This window comes from Protomyctophum parallelum (genome assembly GCF_964188405.1).
Source record: "Protomyctophum parallelum genome assembly, chromosome: 22".
NCBI lineage: Eukaryota > Metazoa > Chordata > Actinopteri > Myctophiformes > Myctophidae > Protomyctophum > Protomyctophum parallelum.
This window is the reverse complement of record NC_139714.1, coordinates 2000508-2023419: the sequence shown is the minus strand read 5'-3', so window position 1 is coordinate 2023419 and position 22912 is coordinate 2000508. Positions and strand designations below refer to the sequence as shown.

Below are 22912 nucleotides of genomic sequence, written 5' to 3'. Positions count from 1 at the left end.
TATTCAACCCGAGAACAGTGAGAAACCTTTATTTTTTATGTTTTTTGGTATCCCAGTGAATCAATGAATAGTGACTACAGGATACCACTCATTTTCAACATTTTACTATCATTAATATACCTGTTGTGGAATTAATAATAAAAAGTCACCCCATTCTGTGTTGCCTAGAACTGGAGGTCTGAAAAAAAATTAGTAACAGTAACAAGTACATCTCAGTGACAACACAAAGCTGTACTTACTTCATATTGTTACTGTTTTTTGTCAGACCTCCAGTTCTAGGCAACACAAAATGGGGTGACTTTTTATTATTTCCAGTTTTCAGTACTATAGAAAAGCGCCCAGTGAGAAACGTTCCGCGGTGAAGAAAAAAGGTGCGATTAATTTATCTGTAGTTAATCGCGATTAATTTTTCTGTAGTTAATTAATCTAAATTAATCGCAATTAGTCCCGGCCCTATCTAAAGTGAACGCGTATGGTGGCCCCTGGAACTGGGGTTTATGCTAACAGCTAGCAGCAATAAATGAGTTCAAGGGAAACATCACTCTATGTCATAATTATCTCTGTATCGTCGCTGTTGGGCAGAAGAAACCTTGGATCGTCATTATTACATTATGGTTTCTCATACATTGATAGCCAGTTGCAGTGGTTCCCAGATTGTTTACATTACATTATGGAGATTCAAGACACCTGCCTGACGGTAATGGTATTCCATTTCTGCAACTGAAATGAGAAGAGTTCAATGGTAATTCTCTGGTGTGAAAACACGTCAAAAGGCTATACTTCACTTTTCCCTGACAGCGTGAACGTCTAGAAACGAATAAAAGATCATGTAGAACTAGAGCATTTTTGATTGTCTGAAAGCAAAAGACACACTTCACACTTACACTGTTTCTGAGATTTGAGATTCATGAAATACCGGTACTTGCATGTTATGGTTGTATGTGAAAGTATGTCAACTGCAGAGATGTTCTGGCAGAAAAAAACCGGAAACAATTTTGCAATGGAATTGTTGTCAGTCACATACAGAAATACAGACTCATCATGAAAGATTACTGTGTAACTTTTTAGAATTTAGTTCCGTTACACATACCTTATTTAAATTGGAGATGTACTGATACAATCTTTTCCTTCTTGATACTGATTCTGAACTATACTGAGTACCTACTACTAGTACTAGTACTGATACCAGTGTGTAATTTGACCCATTAAGGACGGGAACCCATTTTGGGGTACTTATTGCTATGTACAGTATATAGCAACATATCGGCCTTAGTCCTAAACGGGTTAAATAATATATTAGACGGTGGTTCTCAAAGTGAGGTCCAGGGACCATCTGGGTTCCTTGAGGGAGTTCCAAATGGACCCTTACAGGTCCCCTTGTAGCCATCTCTATAGCCCAGACTTTGAAGATCTGTGCTATAATAATAATAATATATACGATTTATATAGCGCTTTTCTGGGTACCCAAAGTCGCTTTACAGAAAGAAGTACAGACATATACTGTAGGCTACTACAGGTGTTGAGAGTTCTGACCTCTTTAGACTTGGAAGTAGGTGAAGTTGTGCCACAAAGTGCTGATCTGTGCATAACAGAAAGCAACACGCAGTGGATGTTCTTCCTTGGATGGAAGCCAGTGTCGGAAGCAGAGGAAAAACTTCAACGTCAACTTTATATGCCCCCAGAGAGGGCTGTTGGTTTTTGCTGCAAGACAGATACAAGCCGGTAGAATTCAAAAGACTACCTTCCCAATCTAGTATCCCATACAAATATATATATAATGATTACTAAATGCTGCATACAGAATAATAAAGTGCTCAGTTCTACATGTCATCAATAAAAACATAATAGTTTGAACAGCGTTATGTAAAATGAACATGGTCATCAATGTCACCATGAAAAACAAAGTCAACGCAGTTAGCCACGGTCACTGGCTTCACTGTCATCTGTGGGCCCACTGGTTGAGAACTGCTGATCTGACACAATTTTTCCCTTTGACCCGGCAGGGCGGTTGCATCACCAAGCTGGAACAGTTCCTTGCGGACCACCTGTTGGTGATCGGTGCGGTGGGCATCGGAGTGGCGTGTCTGCAGGTGAGTGAAGCCTCACAGCACTGGAACCTCGAGACGTTATAAATTGATGTTGTGTAAGTTGTTCATCTTGAGGGGGCTGTTGTATCCTCCTCCTTACCAGACGTGAGAATGCTCTCCAACGGTCTCTCTACAACCCTATTGTTTTAGAGAACAGGGTGTTTGCCTTTACGTTTGAAGTTCTGCAAAACATTGTTCACTCATTGTTCAAAAGAATGCAAATCCCAGGCACACATTAGGCTACTGAAAATGATACGTTTCCAGGTAAGTCCAACAGTAATGCACCCTATATAGCCTCCCAGCGATCATTATCCTATTCCATTTGGGGTAATTTCCCTCGCTGTTTCAGAAGCTCCTGAGCTTTTAAACCTCACAGAGCCCGTGGGGAAGTGGATGTTGGGTTTCTCGGTAATAAATCGTATTAATTCAGGAGATGTCCGGCTGCTGTCCAGAGATGCTTTTCTGTAAATACATTGGAGTGAAACTGGACACCACCCAAACGTGTATCGATCCTCCTAACCCCGCGGCATTTTTTAAATGGCTTCTTTGTTTGGCCTGTTGTTCCTCCTGTCTGAAAGGCTGTTGTTCTAACGTCAGGCAAAAGAAAAACCCTTCCTGTCACATATCAACTTTCTGGAATACTGAAAGGCTAGAAATAGGAATGCATTAATAGTCCACCTCTGTAAGGTTCCAGGATGTTTGTTGCTTCACAGATATTGTGCCATATTGCGTACTGTAAGCCTTGATAATGGGGTCATTTAGACCACTTATCTCTTGGCATGTAGCCTACAGTACCTCCGGCCATAGTGAGTGCAATTTGCGTTTGTCTTTAATCCGTCTTTATTAGACTGGTGACCGGCCCAGGGAATGGCAGTTATTAGAACAATTAAAATGTTTTGTACGGCTACCGTACTCGTACTGTATGTCCATTGTCTACGGTAAAATGTTTACACAGCTGGCAGTTTGTGTTTGTCTTTTGTCTTGTAGAGCCTGGCCGATTTTGAAGAGTCCTCTATCTAGACCACCGATTTACCAAAGTTTTATCTAATCAATTTCAAAAATGTATATTTGATAACATTTCTATTTGACATTTGAGACTTAAAATACTTAAAAGATAAGTATATATTAAAGTTGAAAAGAACATTTAATTTGGAAGGAAACAAGTGAAAAAAATCCAATCAAACTGAACTTAATTTCACTTTACTAACCACACCAAAAATAGTTGTGCGCTTGTAGACGAAAATAAGGACGGCAGGTTGAAAGTGGTGCTAACATCAATTAATGAAATAATGGCCGATATCGGTCGGGCTCTCTAATGTCTTGAGTACCCCACTAACTTGTCTAAGGTACTGTCTTTGTCTTATGTGTGGGACGTCACTGTAGCTGGTCGGGGCAGTTCTGACCGCTGGCTTCATCTATCTACTATATAAAGAAGAGGAATACTTCCGCACAATGTGATTGGCTCTAGAGCCCTCTGTGTGGTGGTAATCAAACGGAGAGGACAAGGTGGGAGGGCATTGTGGGTGTTTGATTCATGTCTGTCTGCACGTCTGTCTGTCTCTGTCTGCACGTTTGTCCATTTGTGTCTGCATGTCTGTCTTTGATTAATTGAATACTTAACGGTTTGCAAAAAGTACAGATGTACAGTTTTGACAGGGCTCCATTGTGGTCCTTTGTATTCAATTAATCAATAATTCCTCCTTTGAGAGTTATGCGTTTTGTGTTGTTTGTGTTTGGTGTACTGTATACTTTTAACCCCTTAAGCCATTATGTGGCAAATGGCGGGAAATTAGCAGACCTAGTACAAACTCACAACGTGTTACACGTCGACGCATTGTCAGCTGGTGGATAATTATTAGCTATTTTAGCATTTTTAGGGATCTGCTGTTAGGAATGCGTGATTTTCCCCTTCTTTAAATGTGAGTTCCAGCAGCTGTAGACTTCATCACTCTTCTATCACTTTGTGACGCTTGGCTGAATAATGTGTAGAAAGCTGCCGGAGTCTACGTGGATGATTACCTTTGCATGGCTTGTGGGGGCGTGTAATGTGATTCACAGTTCAAAGATTTTAAAGAGCCTGCCATTACTCACACAATCCAAGTGCTTCTGCACGGCTCTAAATTAACTGTCATTAACTGTATATGGCTCAAGAAGCAGCGTGTTGCATACGTATATGTTACTCTTTATCTCCACAGTACCTCATACTGTTGGGAACAGAATGATGACATGTCTTCCTGCGTTAGTCCAATTCAGATCTCTGTAGAGACCGGCAAGCCCTGCTAGTTGGTGTGCGACACTGTCATAAATTATGCTTTACTGTGACTTGAGTCTGACACAAGTCTCAAGTATATATGCTCTGCTCTGTAGTTTGGTGTAAATGATACGTGCATGTATGAAGCCCAAAGAGCCAACTCTCGTGTTATCCTTTGCTTTCGAGTCGCTCTCATGGAGAACTGTCATATTTTCTTAGCACTCTTACTATCTTCATTTTGACTTGATCCAGTGGCATTATTGTAGCAGATGTAACTGTGTTCTTTGATCAGCAGAGGGCAAAAGTCCGACACGCTTCCCCTCTGGTATCGGCACCACTGTCACGCACCCGACTCTCTTCTGTCACATGGATTGTTGCCGGTGGCAGCAGAGAGGCGGAAGCCACAGTGAACTGTCCCAAAGCAGAGCTGTGACGACTCCATTCAGCGATGACCCACGGTTTTAGAGCGAGACCTGTTGATTGAATCCTGTTTGCCCTCCTTTAATCCTGACAAGCCTGTGTGTACGCACGGACACACACACACACACACACACACACACACGACAATACAAAGCAGTTTGTGTACTATTGCTCTTGTAATACGAGTACCAGTGATTATTCACCCACTATTTTAACCAAAACCATAGTGTTGCGGACCTGCGGTTATAGTTATCTTGATTAAACGATGGAGAACGTTCCAATTCAACAGTGTCCTAATGGAGAAACCGTTGCTCTTGTCTTTATTTTAGACAATGGGCATAAAACATTAGCTTTAACCCTATGTTGACTGGAGTCCCCCTCTACACCAGTGGTTCCCAAACTTGTTCATGTCGAGGACCCCCAAATTGACACTAATTAGCCCGCGGACCCCTTTTTGAAAACGTATGCCAAGGACCCCCATAAGAGAAGATTTTTACGGCTCTAGCAGAGATTCTCAACCCGTTTAATTTCAAGGACCCCCCAGTTTAACATCCATTAGTCTACGGACACCCCATTTAATGGCATGTCACCTAGACTTTGACAGAAGCTGCAGAGATGTATACATCCAAAATGTTGATGACCTTTTAATAATGTTAGTTGATACTATAGGTTTGCAGAGTGCTTCTACAATTGCAACATAATCCTATTTGGACCCATTTGACTGTTTGCCGCATGTGCTCTCATTTTAACACGATGGATTATCTTTTATTTCTAATTTTGGCAAATTATTCCATACGAGCGCAAACACCAGTGAGATCTTCAATCCAGCTTTAGCGTGCATTCATTTAGACATCCTTCTAATCCTAGATTGTGTCCTCATTCATGTTTATTGATCATGTCTTTTTTATGCAATTTATTTAATTGGATTAGTACTTGGAGTTGGCAAATATGCAGTTTGATAATTGGAAATGTTTTCTATATACATACAGTGCATGTAACTGTGTTCAATGCTGAGTTTTATACTGTGCCTACACATGACGCACGCTCATTAATGGCTGCTCAATGCTTTACATCGCCATAGTAACCAACCCATCCATCAGCATCCCCCTGCCTCCCCACCTTCCCGAAAGCAATCCCCCGAACCCCACACACCCCACGATGACCCTGACGCTTCCTGTTTTCAGATCTGTGGGATGGTGTTTACCTGCTGCCTGTACAGGAGGATCAAAATGGAACCTTACTGAACGTAACTAACTGGGACGTCCGACGCGCGCCACCACTGACCAACAGCCGGGGGTGGGTTGGGGTGGGGGGGGGGCACCACCGGACCGCCTTAACGCAGCCCTTGGCTTGAACTGTGGACTCTTTGACCCGCCGAAACACGAAACTACTCGCCAAGTCGCCACTAACGGGGGACTTTCCTCCCCTGGTCGGCCTTCTTCGAGGTCGGAAAAGAACGGTGGTTCTCAAACTTTTTCAATGCAAGAGCACGAAGGGCAGGGCGTAAATGTCATTTTTGGAATTTTACAGGACAGTTTTTCATTGATTGTAATAATTTAAACAAATCTATATTTAAAAATACATTAATTGAAGCATTACTTGTGGCAAGCTGTCCTGTAAAATTCAGAAAATTTCACTTTTCACGGTTTTTGCGCTCTAAACCCTCGCCCCAAATCTTGTGTTGTACAACACTCTCAAGAGTTACAGACATATAAGGGTTGATTTGGAATCATTCAAAGAAGAGGGTCTTCTACCTGGACCCAACTTGAAGAATTACTGGAATGGAAGCGACGGCAGCCTACAAAACAAAACAAAGCAAGGTTATTAAAAAAAATAATGACTGATCCAGGCCTCTCGGAAAGGTCAGCCTTGTTGCACTGTTACCGTGACTGATTCAAGTTTATTTCTGTCACTGCTGAAGCATAAATCAGCCTTTACCTTTTGGCTTGGATGCATGCGTAGCACTCTGTTTAAGTAGAACACGCAAAGGGGGAGAAACTTAATTGCATTCCATTCTCTTAACTCGCATGAACCCTGGCATTCTGCGGAAATTGAGCATGGCAGTGGCGGCCATTTTGTAGTTCCACAAATAGAAAGCCCATTTGTTTTTCCCCATAGAGTATATTTACATGAATTATTTTAAGCCTGGAACAAGCCATCCAGGCTCCTGGAGAATCAAGATCATAATACGTGTTCCTGTGTCAAAACAATAGAGGGTATACGCGTGACATCATCATCAAACCAGGAAGTTATGCAGGAATGCCTACTGAGTGGCAAAAAACTACTTTCTGGCCTCGACAGCCCATACATCCACACAGAAAAGGCCTATTTGATTGCATTAAACGATGTTAAACTCAATTTTCCTGTTGCTTTGCCACTCGATGTGCCATTCACTTTAAGCATGTGCATACCCTCTATATTAGGGTATGTATTCAGTAAATAATATAATTAAATATTATTATTTTGACACAATGCAATGTTTTATGGTCATGATTAACCAGGAGCCTGGATGGCTTATTTTCCAGGATTACAATAATTCACAAACATATTATCGGAAATCTCTGGGAAAAACAAAATGGGCTTTCTATCCATTGCTATGATCTATATTGGATCTACAAGCTCACAGCGTGTCATTTTGTGGGCTTGTAGACCGGGTAGGGGGAAAAAAGGATTGGAGTCCCAAGGATAGAGCCCTGGGACTAAAGTCATGTATGGTCAAAGTGCTGCTGCAGCTGCAGTTTATTTTTATCACATAGTTTATTGTCACTCACCTGTGATGAACATGATAATAATGATGATGATGACGACGTGACACTCGCTTGTTTTTCTTTGTCGCGCACCACCACCATTATGGTTCTGTCGAGCGTGACCACGATGTGCCTCTGATTAAAGTGAAAGGAACACTTGTCCAGTTTTCAACCTGTCTTCGTGTATTTGTCCTCACTAATGCTCAACAGAATATGGTAAAAAATGTAAAATCTGCTCCCATCTGTGTCTTATATAGGAGCGATGTGGACACTTAAAAAACCAGTGGACATATCGTTGGGCTTAAAAAAACAGGATTTCGAATTAGATTTGTATTAAGTAACCCGAGAACAATGGCTTCCATTACAGCATGCTAATTTTCCAGGAGTAGAAAGCCTGCAGTTTCTATTCGCTTCGATTTCCCCAGCGTTGATGTCACTGGTAGGCAGGTTTCATGGACGGTCGGGTCCACAGCCCTCCTCTGAGACACAGAATGTATAAACATCTCTTGAAAATAGCCGATCTACAAGTTCACAATGCGTCACGAAGCGACGCATTGTGAGTAGACAAAAATGGTACCATCTTATATTGAGCTAGTGAGAATAGTGAGGACCAATTATATGATGATAAGGTTAAAAGTGGGTAAAGTCGTCCTTTAAGCTGCCTTGTAATGTTTTACTAAAGAACTTGGATGCAATGCATGGGTATCCCACAAAGGTGCTGCTGACCTTGCACTGTAAATATAACGGGAAGAATCTAAACATGTTAAAAAACAACAACCTATCTATCTTTATATTTGTAGTTATGATATGTGTAATGATTGGGATAGCGCTTATATACTGTAGATATCGAATATTAACACCGGAAGTGAATCATTATTTTTTTGTAAGAACTAGTTATTTATCATATGAAAGTCTAACTGTACAGTGTACACTTATAACAACCGTTGAATACAGAACAATTATTATTATGACTTATCAATTTAGTTTTTGTACACATTTAGGCATTTGCCATTGTTTTTTATCCAGGGCGACTGAGTCCAGACCCAGTGTTAGTAATACACATACATGTTTTTTCTTTTCCTTTTTTTTTTGATTAGCACTCCACTTAGTGGTTAGAAGAAGTCACTGCTCCACTCTTGCCTATATTGTATTCTGATGAAGTTTTAACCTGATAGCGTTATAATTATGAATTACCGATGCAATGGGTATCTTAAAATGGTCAGTCACGAAGGTCATTGTGTAACACTACTTATTGACGGTATATATATTTTTTACACCATACTGTATGTTATAGAATTTAATTCCATGCACGTTTCTGATATCATTTACATGTTTCATTCTCACATGAGAGAGAAAGAGAGCGAGAGAATGGAGTTAATGATGTTTTCCTAAATCCTTAGCATACTATAGGATAATCAGTTGATTATTTTCCCGTCACAGATCCGGTGATCTCCTTAGCTGAGATCCAGATCAAATCACACATGTTCACGTTTCTAGATAAACATGTGCTTTGTTAGTTTGGGTGTTGCACTGTTGTGGCAGTGGGGTGAACTGGATGAAAGCATATTGTGCCTGTAATCCCTGATGTAATTATTTCTCAGGAAATGTGATACAGTATATTAACCCCTTATGCCCTATTTAAAAAAATAGTGAAAATGGCAGATCTACAACAACACAACACATTTGTAGAGCTTGTAGATAAGCTATTTTCTTTATTATTATTTTTGATTTTTTAAACTACATGCCCAAAATACTGACTCCAGGTAGAAAGTGTGTAATGGAGTTAGTGTTAATGCCTTAATAGTTATGAAGATAACGGCTTAAGTGGATTTAAAACCACATTGTAATGGAAAATAAAAATGGCATGTGCTGTTACAGTGTGTGTGTGTGTGTGTGTGTGTGTGTGAGAGCATTATTGCCCCTCCTGCATATGATATAGGCTTCCTTGTGTCGCTTTTTTTTTTTTAAATAGGTCTTGTATGGTATACTACGTAGGCCTATATAGCGTAACACGGTACAGCACAACACACCACTGCCGTACACATGACTTCAGTTCACAGTCTATGTCAACAAGGTGCCACTTCACACATTTGTTGTGAGACAGACTATGATGGAGTTCTGTCTGAACATTAACATGTACAGTGTGAGCAAAGTCTTACCAATCCCCTAGTTACAGTATATTGTCATGCATACTTAAACAGCCTGATTTGTGGATGGAAAATATGCTATGTGGAACCTCATAATTACAGACGAGGCAATTAAGGGTTCAAGTGTTTGATGTAATTAAATAAATGAAGTTGCTATCACAAAGATTTGGCGGCCCCCCTGTGATAGGGGTCCCCGGCCCCCCTGTTGAAGACCCACTTATATAGGGTTTAAGATCTAAGTGGTTAAAGACCATGGATGTGGCACCAAGTCCATGCAACCACTAGAGGGAGACAAAGCCTTAATTTGACAATGATGACCAGTATGATTCCATGTCTTGAAGTTCCCCTTTCAGGACAATCCAGAAACAGCGGAATTGATCTAATACTATATTTCCTAATTTCCACACTCACTCCAGAGGGCCACATTGCATAATTTTTGCCCTACTTTGTCATTCTTTGTCATACAGTACATAAGTTGCAAAAAAATAGCCTATCTTGAAGCTCAAACCGCGTTGCAGTGCGACACATTTTGAGCTGGTAGATCAACTGTTTTTTCTACATTTGAATTGGAATCCTGAAAACTATTTTTTTTATTTAATTTCAAATGCATTTAGTTTAACTTCATGATTAAGCAACTAATATAGACTGAAGTAATTCAAGCAGGTCATGTTTGGAATTGGAACAGCTGAAATCAATAATATATCAATATTCTGTTATTACCCTGCGGGGGGGACGCATGTGGCCCCTGGACCGCCAGTTGCCCATGCAGTTGCCTCATTTGACAATATGTCAAACTCAACACAGAATGTCTGCCATAACAACTCACAAGAGCTGCATAATTTCATGTTAATGTCATCTCCACATGACTGAAATGTTGTCCGTTGATGCTACGTGACTTCCTCCCTTCCTTCCATTTTTGTGTGGAGGCCTCATGCCACGGCAGGCAGTATACACACACACACACACACACACACACACACACACACAACCACAAACACGCATGCATCTGAACATGTTTACAATACGCATACGTGACGCACACATCTGTTCATGTTCACACATGCACATTGCACACACAATCTATGTGGAAATAACTTCAAAAGCCAAACACAAACTGGATAGAGGTGCAGTCAATCACACACCAACATACACAAAAGTGGAATCAATGCGCGTGCAAAAAGACCTTTACCAAAATATATCAAAGCATTCTTAGGTGGCTGTTTGAGACGGTCATAAAAACAAAACAATGGTTTATTTAGTCCTGTGGGTAATAAATACATTTCTTTGTCTTAAGTCTAGAAGTCTGAGTGCAACACACACACACACACACACACGCTCGTGCACACAGTACATGCAATGCACAGGCACTAGACCGGGCAAACACAGGCCAAGTTTACAAAACCAAACCCTTTTCTTTATACAGAAACACCACTCAGCCCATATAAATTACAGTGTAACTGCCTACCAAGTCCATGTTCAAGTCTTCGTGCTTGAAGCCGTGTTTGGCCACATAATGAGGAAGACAACCCCCCACCGCCGTGTGTTGAGACAAAGACCGTTGACTCAACAAACACGTCTCTTTGACGGATGCTGGAACAAATCAGCGGCCGGCCGTGAGGTGGGGCTGCAGTGTAAACAAATCGTACATCAAAATAGATCCAGTGCCTCAAAGCACTCTCAGCCATCTGTCCGGTATACCTACTGTACTCTAGATTCACTGGTTCTCAAAGCTCTATGGCCCTCATTTATCAATTGAGTGTAAAATCATCTTCCCCAAACTCGAGTGTAGGTTTTGTACTCACGTCGCCATGACATTTATAAAGTGATCGCAAACAGCTGATCCTACCTTAATTTCATTCCTAGCAGTGATAAATGTGACTGCTGAAATCAATCTGGCACGCCCTATGAAATCAAGCTTCACCCTCGTTTTTGCGACATGAACAACTGCAATACGACCAAACAACGTATTGAAACACATGGTTACATGATGGAAAAAGCCAATAAAAAAGTTTTCATCGTCCCGCCACCATTTCTTCCTTTGACTGTTGGCCCTGCCCAGCCGCTGGGGAGTGCGCAGAAAACAAGCACTCCTTTTTCAATCGGACTGGTTTTTCAATCGTACTGTATCATATTCATTTCGGCCAATTGAAAACAGCCGACTTACCATATCGTATTGCAGATCTATTTCAAAAAGATCTTTTAAATGCATTTTATATTGTGGACTACTTTCTACTTTTGGTACTCTTCAAGTACATTTTCATTTGTACTTTTACTCAAGTAAACTTTAACCTTTACTTTTAATAACATGCATTTCTATATTGCTGTATTGATACTTTTACTTAAGTAAATGATGTTAGTACTTTTTCCACCACTTTTTCCTCCAGCTCCGCAGGCGAGAACTTTGGTCTGCATGTGACAGGATGTGTTTCCGTGTCGCAGTCGGAGGGCATGGACACTCACTGGCACCTATATCTGCAAAAGTACATTTTTAAACACTTCTTGTCAGAGGACTCCGATCCTTTCCTCGCGTCCGAGCCAGTGTTGATTTTGTCGACTAAAACCATGACGAAACTGTTTGTCGACTACCTTTTTTCACTGACGCAAACTAAATGAAATCTAATCTATGATTACTAAGGCAAAATATATTGATATATATTTCGTCAACAAATAAAAACTAGACTAAAATGTTAGGAAGGGACAAGAGATCCATTATAAGTAATTTTACAATTGTAACTCTTTTTGATACAGAGACAGTCATGGCGGCAAGACTGTTCAGGAGAGGAGAAAAACTGTTTAAAAAAAAGTCCAAAAATGAGTTAATAGCACAGGCAGACTATTCACATACTAACTAGAGCATGTCTGAAATAATGTAGGTGTAATGTTAGAGACCACAGAAGTGAACCTTTCAAGCCTGTTTTCTCAACTTGCTGTTTTCTGCAAGACATTACTCTATAAGCCATATCACCATGGGTCAAACTGAACAACCAATATGTCAATTTGAAGCTATGATTCCCTGCTTTCATATGACATGAAAAATTCAATGACTTAGCCTCGGTCAGAAACGGTCACAATTGGTTGCATGCTGAAAATAGCAAGTGTAAAATCAGTCATTAACACGGCATCAAGGCCCACCAAAATACATTTTAGTCGACTAAATCAACTGTAGATTTAGTCGACTAAAATCTTATGATACTTAGTTGACTAAAACTAGATCACACTATGACATTCCAGGTGACTAAAATGTGACCAAAACTAAATAAAAACTATTCAAGAGACTATGACTAAAACTAAAATCCAAATTTGCTGTAAAAATGAACACGTTTCCCCAGTTCTATAAAGGCCCCAAATGGTGGGTGATCACCTCCGTGGCATCCACGCGGCTGCAGCCAGCCCCGTGTTTGACCATCCCGTCTGTTTGGCATCAATCAGCGCTCTCATCAACACCACGCTCATCATCATTATCAGACAGCGGGGGTTTTTGGAAGAAAGAAAAAAAAATCACCGTCTTGAAACACTTTCTTGCAGTTTTGTTTCCACCGAGGCTCAGTCTCCCATGGTCAGAGCCGCCCCACGCACACACACACTGTGCAAACACGCGCGCATACCCAGGAAACCACAGAGTTCAGGCCATGGGCACCGAGGGAGAGATGGATGTGGAGCATGTGGGCACCAGTGTTCATTTCGTCGAGTAACACTATGAGGAAAAATGTTGTTCGAGCACCTTTTGTCACTGACAAACTATTTACTAAACTATAACTAAATAAAAACTAAGCTATGAAGACTTAAATGGTATGACTAAATATACTCACAATTTCGTCAACAAATTAAAACTATAGTCTAGATTTATGTCAGGAAGGGACTAGTGTAGAAGAGATCCAGTAGAACTTGAAGGCAAGAAATGTTATGCTTGGTTGCACTCAGGTGTTGCTCTCTGAAAATTGCTGATCCTACAAGCTCGTTGTGAGCTTGTAGATCGGCCATTTTCAGCATGCAACCAGGGGTAATGTAGTTTTAGACGACTGAAATCGTAAAATTAGACTAAAACTAACACATTTCAGATTACTAAAAATATGACAAACTAAATTTTATTTTATTCAAAAGACTATGACAACAGTGGCAGTCAAAATTAACACTGCTGGGAGCAGCAGGAGATCCTCCGGGAAGGCGAAAATGCATGGCTCGTTTCGTTTCGTTTCGTCTCAGTCTGTGCTCAGGTGTACTCCGATATTCTAAACACCATCTGGATTGCTACCAAGTAAAGTCCCCCCCACCCACCCACCCACCCACCCATCCCATCCCATTCTCTCACACACACACACACACACACACACACACACACACACACACACACACACACACACACACACACACACACACACACACACACGCGCACACACACAGAGTAAAACAGTCGCAGGAGGACTGAGCAAAAAGCTGACGCAACAGATTGGTAAATTGAAGGTGATTTCTACGAGGCGATGTGGAGCTGTGCCTCTTTTCAATGTCAACTTCACCTCTAGGTCCTTCGACGCCGTCAATACACATAATGTACATCATAAATATAGTTGCTCCGATACCAATATCGGAAAAGCTGCCGATACTGCCTAAAATGCTGGTGTCGTATGCCATTCCGATACCATGTAATTTATCACATGATATGTAATTAACAATCGTCAGTTATTTTGTACTTTGATTTTTACTTTGTACTGTACTATTTACATTATTTTACTGACTTGTAGCTGCATTGTAACAACTATTAATGGATTAATGTATTCCTACATTTTTCAAACTTTGGTTACAGTTGAACATTCTAAGTGTTCTTAGTGAACCCCGATCTCCTCAAAGAAGCCAGATGGGTCCCTGGACCCCACTTTGAGAGCCACTGTATTATAGATTTGTTTAAATTTCACAATGGTATCGGATCGGTACTCTGTATCAACTGAAACCCAAGTCATGGCCATCATAATCTGTATCGGGATGGATTTTTTTTATATGTACGTATATCTCTAATCACAAAACCCTATTGCTATGCAGGCTCTGTTCTATACACTCACTAACAGCTTTTGTAATGTCTATCAATATTGATCAGCAACTCTACATCTGACCTCAAACCCTTAGATCTCCATATATGACGCTGACCTGTTCTGACATTCCATATGTCCTTCCCCATCTATCCTTCCTCTTCGATGTCTCCCTTTTGACTGATACCTGTCCATTTAAACTCTAGACAGGCCTGCTCCAAGTTATTAGTGCAGCCTCAGCCGGCGAAAATTAGAGTTCTCAACAGGCCTGTAAATTAAGGCCCGGCCCTACCTGGGCCCTCACCAAACCATGTACACTCAAGACACTGCCCCCGCTGCCACCCTTAGATCTCCATATACGTACAGTATGGAGCTGACCTGTTTTGACATTCCATATGTTGATCTCACCTCATCAAACCCTGTACACTCAAGACACGCTCCATATATGGCCAGTACAGAATTCTTTCCATATGTTAATCTGACCCCCCATGCCAAGCGCCAGCGCTCGCCGAGCAGTCTGCTGTCACCCAGGCAGATGCGTGCATGCAACCTCGCCGCTTCTTGCCCTCAGGCGTCAAACTGGTTTTCTTCTGTTCAGGGTTATTACCTTTGTCATCTATCTACTGTCTATCATAATATACCATCTTGCGCTGTCCATTTAAACTACTGAGAGGTTTGTCTTGCAACCATGTGCATTGAATGAGAAACTCCATATAGTTGAGAATGCATTATATTTGTCAAACACAATGTTTACAATTCTCACGAATAAAACCACATCAATCAATTCTGTAGTTTGAATGGTTTCCATGTCTCCCGATATTAGCCCGCACATTATTGTTCAGGTCGGTTTGCCGCATCTTCACTCGATTTGAACCCTTGTGCTACAGTATTAAGCCTGATCTCTTTCCCATGGGCCTGTGATACAACGCAGGCCCGGTTCTGAGGTCCGATTACGCCAAACCCCCCCCCCCCCCCCCCCCCCCCCCCGATCCTACGTCTCGACGGTTATCTTTTATCTGCATGCGGGAGCGGAGCTTTGGGGGCAGTACATCCATCCGCACCAACAACAGTCGCTCCGCACATCTGGCATTCCCACGTCGGAGAACCCCGGTCCTCCAGGGGGGCCCCAGGCCGACACATGGCAGTGCGCTGACAGTGATATTGGTTTCGATTTATGTTGTCGTGAGGGGCTTCTGGCTCGCGAGCTCCGACGTCCAGCGCCGCGGTTATCTAACACTCCCATCTCCCCCCCCCCCCTTTGCGTTTGATCACGGCAGAAGTCTGTCAAACACATTTACGACCATGACCGATGTGTTCCTGTATGCGGGCCAGATTGCAGCCCTCGTTGAGAAGTGTGCAGGTTTGAGTGCAGCGTCGGAGAGACGAGCAGCTCTGACAACAACAACACACCCAGCCATGCTCCGTTTAGTGGCCTCGGTCTTGTCGACCCGAACATTTAAAGCCTGTTTCTCACGGTGGACCTAGAGTGTTCTGCTAGGTCAGCCAAGAGCAACCGCTCTTAACAGAATGGGACGTGAAGGTGTCTAACCGTACTGAATGTGAAGCAGGGGAGTGATGTGAAAGCATGCACACACACACACACACACACGCCACGCACGCTGGAATAAACCTTCCCATGTTCACTACCAGAGAACTCGGAAATTTGGTTTAAATTAAATTAGGTTAATTAAAACGCTAATTTGATTCAATTATCGTCGCTGTGCTGTCGGGAGGAAATCAGTGCGTGTGTGTGTGTGTTATAATATATCATAAATATTGAACAAATGGAAAGTATTAAAACGCTTCGGACAAAACCTCTTAACTCCATTGGACCCTCAAGCTGTCTGATAAAACTCCACCACCTCTTTCCCTCTCATAGAGGTAATTGGCAATATATAAAAGTGTAAAGTCACAACACAACTTTGACGAGGCAGTATCGCTTTGTTTTCAAAATATAAGGTTTTCTTCATTTCCTGAAAATTGTTTATTTTTTTGTTTCCTGAACAATGAACGTTTTTGAGTTAAGAGGTTTCTTCCCAACAGCGGATACATTATTGTGCATGAGTAATAGATTCACAGCGGTTGACATTGAGGCCTATTGTTATTGCCTCTCATACATTACGAGAGGCATAATGTATGAGGTAAGCCTGTCAGTGACCCCATGGGGTTCCCACTTTGATGGGAAAAAAAACGTTTTAGGGTTCACTGGCAAGGCAACGAGAGTGGCAACCCCCGTGAAACCGCCCTGAGATCTTAGTTCGCGTTTATTGTTCCAGTGCTCGCTTGTTTTCTCAACGTGGCTGAACTGTTGTGGGACCAGTATGCCCATGTCAACACATTGAGTGAACCTCTTAAGCCCTAAGAGTGTCCCGCGCTGCGGTGCGACACGTCGTGAGAATGCAGATGATGCTATATTTTTTATCGTAGTTTTTTCGCTACCATAATAACATGCCCAAAATAGAGAGACTAGATTGAAAGCACTTAACATCTACATCCATACGGTGACTGTTTGTTCACCTTCTGGCAGGTTCCATATTCATCTGAAAGAAAAGATCATGTGATTTTTTTCCCCTTCTCCTTTCTCCTTACACACATGCATCATTTTAACGTTGCTTAGGGCACTTGATTGCAGATCAGCGGTATTCAATCATCAAACATAAACCCTCCGGCGTTTCTCTGCACATATTGGATACAGGTGCACATTTTCTCAGACAATAGCCGCCGTGTTTGTCGAGTGCCAGAACACGTCTCATGCGGGACTCAACAAAAACCTCATAAACAATGCATACATGTCCATCCAGCATAGCTCAGCCGTGTGATTGTACATTAACATGCGAGGGGGGGATAGCCACAGTATTGAATTACATGCGTTTAGAGGACTTATAAAATGATTTAAAGAGTGTTTGAGTTCCCTCTGGGGGTTGTGCATCTTTAGGATGACTTGTACTACAGTACTTGTGTACACACACACACACACACACACACACACACACACACACACACACACACACACACACACACACACACACGTATCTATATCGTAATGTGTATTATGGTGACTTCCTTGTGAAATATTGTCTGCTGCAATGATTGTGTGTGTGTGTGCGTGCGTGCATGTGTGTGTGCATGAAACCTCAGCATATGGAGGTGCAGAGTGCGCTTGAGTCTGCAGCTGTTTCTAATCCTGCCCCATGCGTCTGTGTACTCTCTCTCACACACACACACACACACACACACACACACACACACACACACACACACCGCTGGGTGTGTACTGCATGCTAATGTGCACCGTCTCTACCTGGGGTGTGCGTGTGTATGTCTGGCAGCATCACTGTCCCTTTGTGTGTGTGTGTGTGTGTGTGTGTGTGTGTGTGTGTGTGTGTGTGTGTGTCTGTGTGTTTGTGAGACTGTGTGTGTCAGACTGTGTGCGTGCACGCGCCCGCATCACTGTCCCTTTCCTGAACTGTGTGTTCCTGACATAGATCACATCTTTGGGACAAATGTTGGAATGAAATCAGTTGATTGCGATCTCCAAATTGGGGGGAAAGTTTATGTCATTTGAAAACACCACATTCACCACTTGCCTTTTATCCCCTATGTGGTGCAAGGAGTCAACCCCCCCATATATATATAATACACATCTTAAAGAAACCTTCCTCAAATATCAGAAGAAGGCAGGAACGGGGCACAGTTGGTAGTGCTGTCGCCTCACAGCTAGAAGGTCCTGGGTTCGATTCCCGCTCGGGGCGCTGTGGGTGCTGGCGGCGTGTTTCCTCCTCCGCGTCATCAGTGCCCATACCCGAAGGCGGGGTTGGCGAAAGGGCCTTTCTGTGTGGAGTTTGCATGTTCTCCCCGTGTCCCCTAGGGTAGGTACCCTCACAAAAACATGCAGTAATCCTGGTCTCTAAACTGCCTCCCCCTGGCCAGCCGGGGCGCCTGATGGAGGGGAAAGGAACTGGTTGGAATAACGTGTTCCTTCCACGCGCTACGTCCAACCAGGGAAACTCCCCCCTGTCAGGTGTAAAGGAGCAACTTGGACACTCATGCATGAAGGAAGCATGAGTTAAGTCCGTTGCTCTCCCCAGGTTGGTGGAGGGTGTGTAGAGCCCAGGATCACATTAGATGATTGAGACAAGGGTGAAAAATGAGTTACAAAATCGTGGGATAAAAAATATATTAAAAAAAGAAGAAGGCAGGAAGAGCATGCAGACTGGTGAGCTTAAGTAGCCCGCCCAATTGGTCAGCTGACTGCCACATCAGCGAATGACATGTGGGTCTTGCACATACGGAATATACCCACATAGTAATGCAGCATATTATGCAGTATAGTATGCCCCCTCAAGCACGGCATGAACCCCCTCGAGTATATCTGACTGAACTAACTCTGCAAGCTACGTATAATGTATTATACACAACAAAGTATGTGTATAAAATAGGACATTGATTTATGAAAAAACATAACATTTCTGACCAACTGTGACGATATATCTGCCATAAGCGTTTTCATTACAGGCCCCGGCCGAGTAATGTCTAATTTATGTTCTGTTGCACAATGTCATTGCGTGCTGAAAATGGCTGACCTATACAGGCTCACAACATGTCATCTTAGTAGTCTTTTTGGCAACGACTCTGGTCTGCCAATGTTCTGTTAAGAATTGCAAATTGTTGTTTAAATAAAAATGCTCTAAACTTAACTTAAAGGTAGGATAAGTGATAGTAATTTGTTAAATAACTATATATTCTGACTCATTCACTCATTATGTGAGTGTTTGTTCAGTATAACAGGGGTTGCCATGTCTCTCCAGCATACAGATTAAACAAGTGAAATTGGAAGTGATGGCAAAGATAAATCGGCAGACACATTTGGAACTGGAACACTAACATTGAAGCTGATAAATGGGTACTCTCCTGATTGGGCAAGTGTCAAGGGTAGACACACCAATTGGAATGGTTACTGTGGATAAATATAGGCTACCAGTGAAAGATATGATCAAAAGTAACTTGAGTTTAAATTAAAAATAAGTCACCCAATATGACTTCACACTCTGCGTTCAGAGAGAACGCGAATGTTGTATGACAAGATTGGTTCTGCCGAGACGTGTTTGTTTACACACTGAGATGAAGACCGGAGGGCCGGAAAGGATACGATATTTGGACAAAGACCTGTGTTTGACAATAAAAACGCCGGGGAAACTATAGTTGAGACTAGAAGCGTCTGCCAATTCCCTCTTGGGATGGATGGTGCTAACGAGAGGGGCGGAGCGACCTTGCCGTGGCGTCCTGGCATTGGCGTGCAGCTCGGAGGAAACACACAGTGGTGGGAAAAGTACTTGCATGTTTTACTTAAATAAAAGTATCAATACTGCAATGTAAAAAGACTCAAGTTACAAGTAAAAGTCTGGAATTCTAAATAAGTACCCAATGTAAAAGTTCTTATTATGCAGAATGTCCCGTTTAAAGTTTTCAAATGTAATGGAATCTTTTGAAAATGGCACATCAACAAGCTCACAATGTGTCACAATGCGACATATTGTGAGCTTGTAGATGTGCTATTGTCAAATGTCCCAAATGTATAGGGATGATTGCAGTGCAGTAAAACAATTGCAGTGCGGTAAAAGTAGAATATTTGGATCCGAGAGACAAATCCCTCAAAATCGTATTTAAACGTAAATGTACTTTCCAGCGCGCGGACAGACAGGGCTGGTAATCAGAGCGAGGCAGTAAACAGCCTCTCAAGTACCCCCCCCCCCGCCCCCCCTCCCCCAGGAAGTAAACACCCAACACACAGTACGACCCACGGCCTTGAGGACTTGAGATTCAGACAATAAATACAGATGGCGGATCCTACAAGGCGAGGAGGAAGGGAGCGGTATTCTTCTTTCCAAAATATACGCAAAATATAATGGAGAACACACACTAGCAATGAGTGGACACATCCAACCCGGGCATTTTGCCCTTTTCTGTTTTCTTGCGGCTATAGCCTATACTACGCTACAGAAATAAGATCCAAGATCCTTTATTGTTACGCCCGACTATACAGAGAGAGTCGTGTTCTTGCAAAATGCTCTGTAAAAGAAAAGTAAAAATCACACCTGTGTGAACTGAGTGGTACTGTACTATGCTCTGTACTGTATTGTAGTGTACTGTGCTTTGTACTGTACTTTAGAAAACATCTTCGAGAACCCGGGGGGTCCCCGGAACATCCAGACCCCCAGGAACGTGTCCAGGGGGCTGGCCCGGTTCCGACGAGCCTTCCCATTACATGTCCGAAACGGTCGAGAAATGACAGAGTTTCCGTGTTGCAGTTTTCCGTGCTCGGACAAGTACGCAGACATAGGGACAGGCAGTTACCGTGTGGGGGTCCCTCACATCCAGAGCCCCAGGCAGTTACCGTGTGGGGGTCCCTCACATCCAGAGCCCCAGGCAGTTACCGTGTGGGGGTCCCTCACATCCAGACATAGGGACAGGCAGTTACCGTGTGGGGGTCCCTCACATCCAGAGCCCCAGGCAGTTACCGTGTGGGGGTCCCTCACATCCAGACATAGGGACAGGCAGTTACCGTGTGGGGGTCCCTCACATCCAGACATAGGGACAGGCAGTTACCGTGTGGGGGTCCCTCACATCCAGAGCCCCAGGCAGTTACCGTGTGGGGGTCCCTCACATCCAGACATAGGGACAGGCAGTTACCGTGTGGGGGTCCCTCACATCCAGAGCCCCAGGAACGCGCCGAGGGCTCGTACTGTAGTGTAGGCTACTCTCTGCCACTTTACTCTGTGCTGTACTCTACTGGCCACTTTAGGTGTTGCAGCTGGCTGTGCTTGGACATGTATGCATGCATGCATAAATACATGGATGCGTAATGGAGCGGAGGCACTGCTCAAAAATATATAATATTAGGTTAGGTACCACACACACACACAGACACACACACACACACACACACAAATAGGAGATCTTCAAGCTCACAATGCATTGCATATTGTGAACTTGTAGATCGACTTTTTTCAAATGGCTGAAATGTATATAGGGCTGAAGTGGTTAAACACATTGACTGCCGGCATGTTTTGGGGCACCTCAGTAGCCCTTGGCACGCGGAAACAATGGCATCCCTTTAATAATTCACAAAGTAACTAGTAACTAAAGTTGTCAAATAAATGTAGTGGGGTAAAAGTACAATATTTGGATCTGAGATGTAGTGGAGTAGAAGTAAGTAAGTATTGGAAATATTCACGTAAAGTACACATACATCAAAATTATACGCAAGTACTGTACTTGTAAAGATACTACTGTAAGCTCATTTAATGTGCTGACAGTAGTATCTTTTCACCACTGGGTGTGAGTAATGTGACTAGTGCCGTGATTTCTTTTCAGGTATTATATTTATTATTTTAGGAGGAAGATTTGAGGGGGGGTTTTCAAACAAGTGTACAGTATTTGTAAGGTTGTTTTTATGTGGACACACCCACCAGTTCATTAAGTTTGCCTGATGGGTGGTGAATCGGTGATCCACCTGAACTGAAGCCTGTTGTATGATAATGAGGGAGGGGTTGGGGGAGGTGATGTTAGTGTAATGTCACCATATCACTGTTTTTTTCCATTGGCACGTTTACAGTAACTGTCAAGGTTTCAGCCTTCAGGAAGAAACCCTAAATACAAAGGGAAGATATTATTGTACGTAACAACCAGACCAAGGAGAAGTACTATGTCACCTCACAAACACATGGAAAACTGGAAAGAATCACGGCACTCCAGCTTTAACTTAAACTCTGTCTTAACGCTGGTTTCACTTGCCAATCTACAAGCTTGTAGCTCACTATTTTTGAGTGTTTTTGGTGAGCGAGAGAGAGCATCGTATCATTCGTATGAGTATCCAGTCTGGAACACACAGAAAAACACGCAAATCTGATTTGCATCACATTTCAAAACACATATCGGAATGTGGCTCAAATATGATTACCAAAAGTCTGTTTCCATATGCTTGGTTTTTGCTGTGCAGGCTTGATAAAACCAATCTGAAGTGGTGGTAAGAGTACTACTCACATTCTTTAGGCTACTTTAATAAAAGTATTAATACTGCAATGTAGAAATAATCTGTTAAGTAGAAGTCCAGAATTCAACATGTATTTGAGTACAAGTTAAAAAGTATTGGCATCAAAAAAGTACCAAAACTAAAAGTACCCATATGCAGAATGTCCCATTTCACAGGTTTAAAATGCATACAAATGTTTTGAAAATA

General features: G+C 42.4%; 1 protein-coding gene across 2 annotated transcripts in view; it reads left to right on the top strand.

Moving 5' to 3' along the window:
- tspan11 (tetraspanin 11) overlaps positions 1 to 9374 on the top strand; it is a 42093-nt gene extending 32719 nt beyond the window's left edge. Inside the window, exons 7-9 of one of the 2 annotated variants that reach the window (XM_083757922.1) lie at positions 2004 to 2090; positions 3471 to 3593; positions 5943 to 9374. In XM_083757922.1, coding sequence (XP_083614048.1) covers positions 2004 to 2090; positions 3471 to 3545 — 162 coding nt within the window. In that variant the 3' untranslated portion in view covers positions 3546 to 3593; positions 5943 to 9374. The remainder of the gene's footprint in view (positions 1 to 2003; positions 2091 to 3470; positions 3594 to 5942) is intronic. The other variant, XM_083757923.1, reaches the window with a different exon arrangement.
- The last annotated feature ends 13538 nt before the right edge of the window (positions 9375 to 22912 follow it).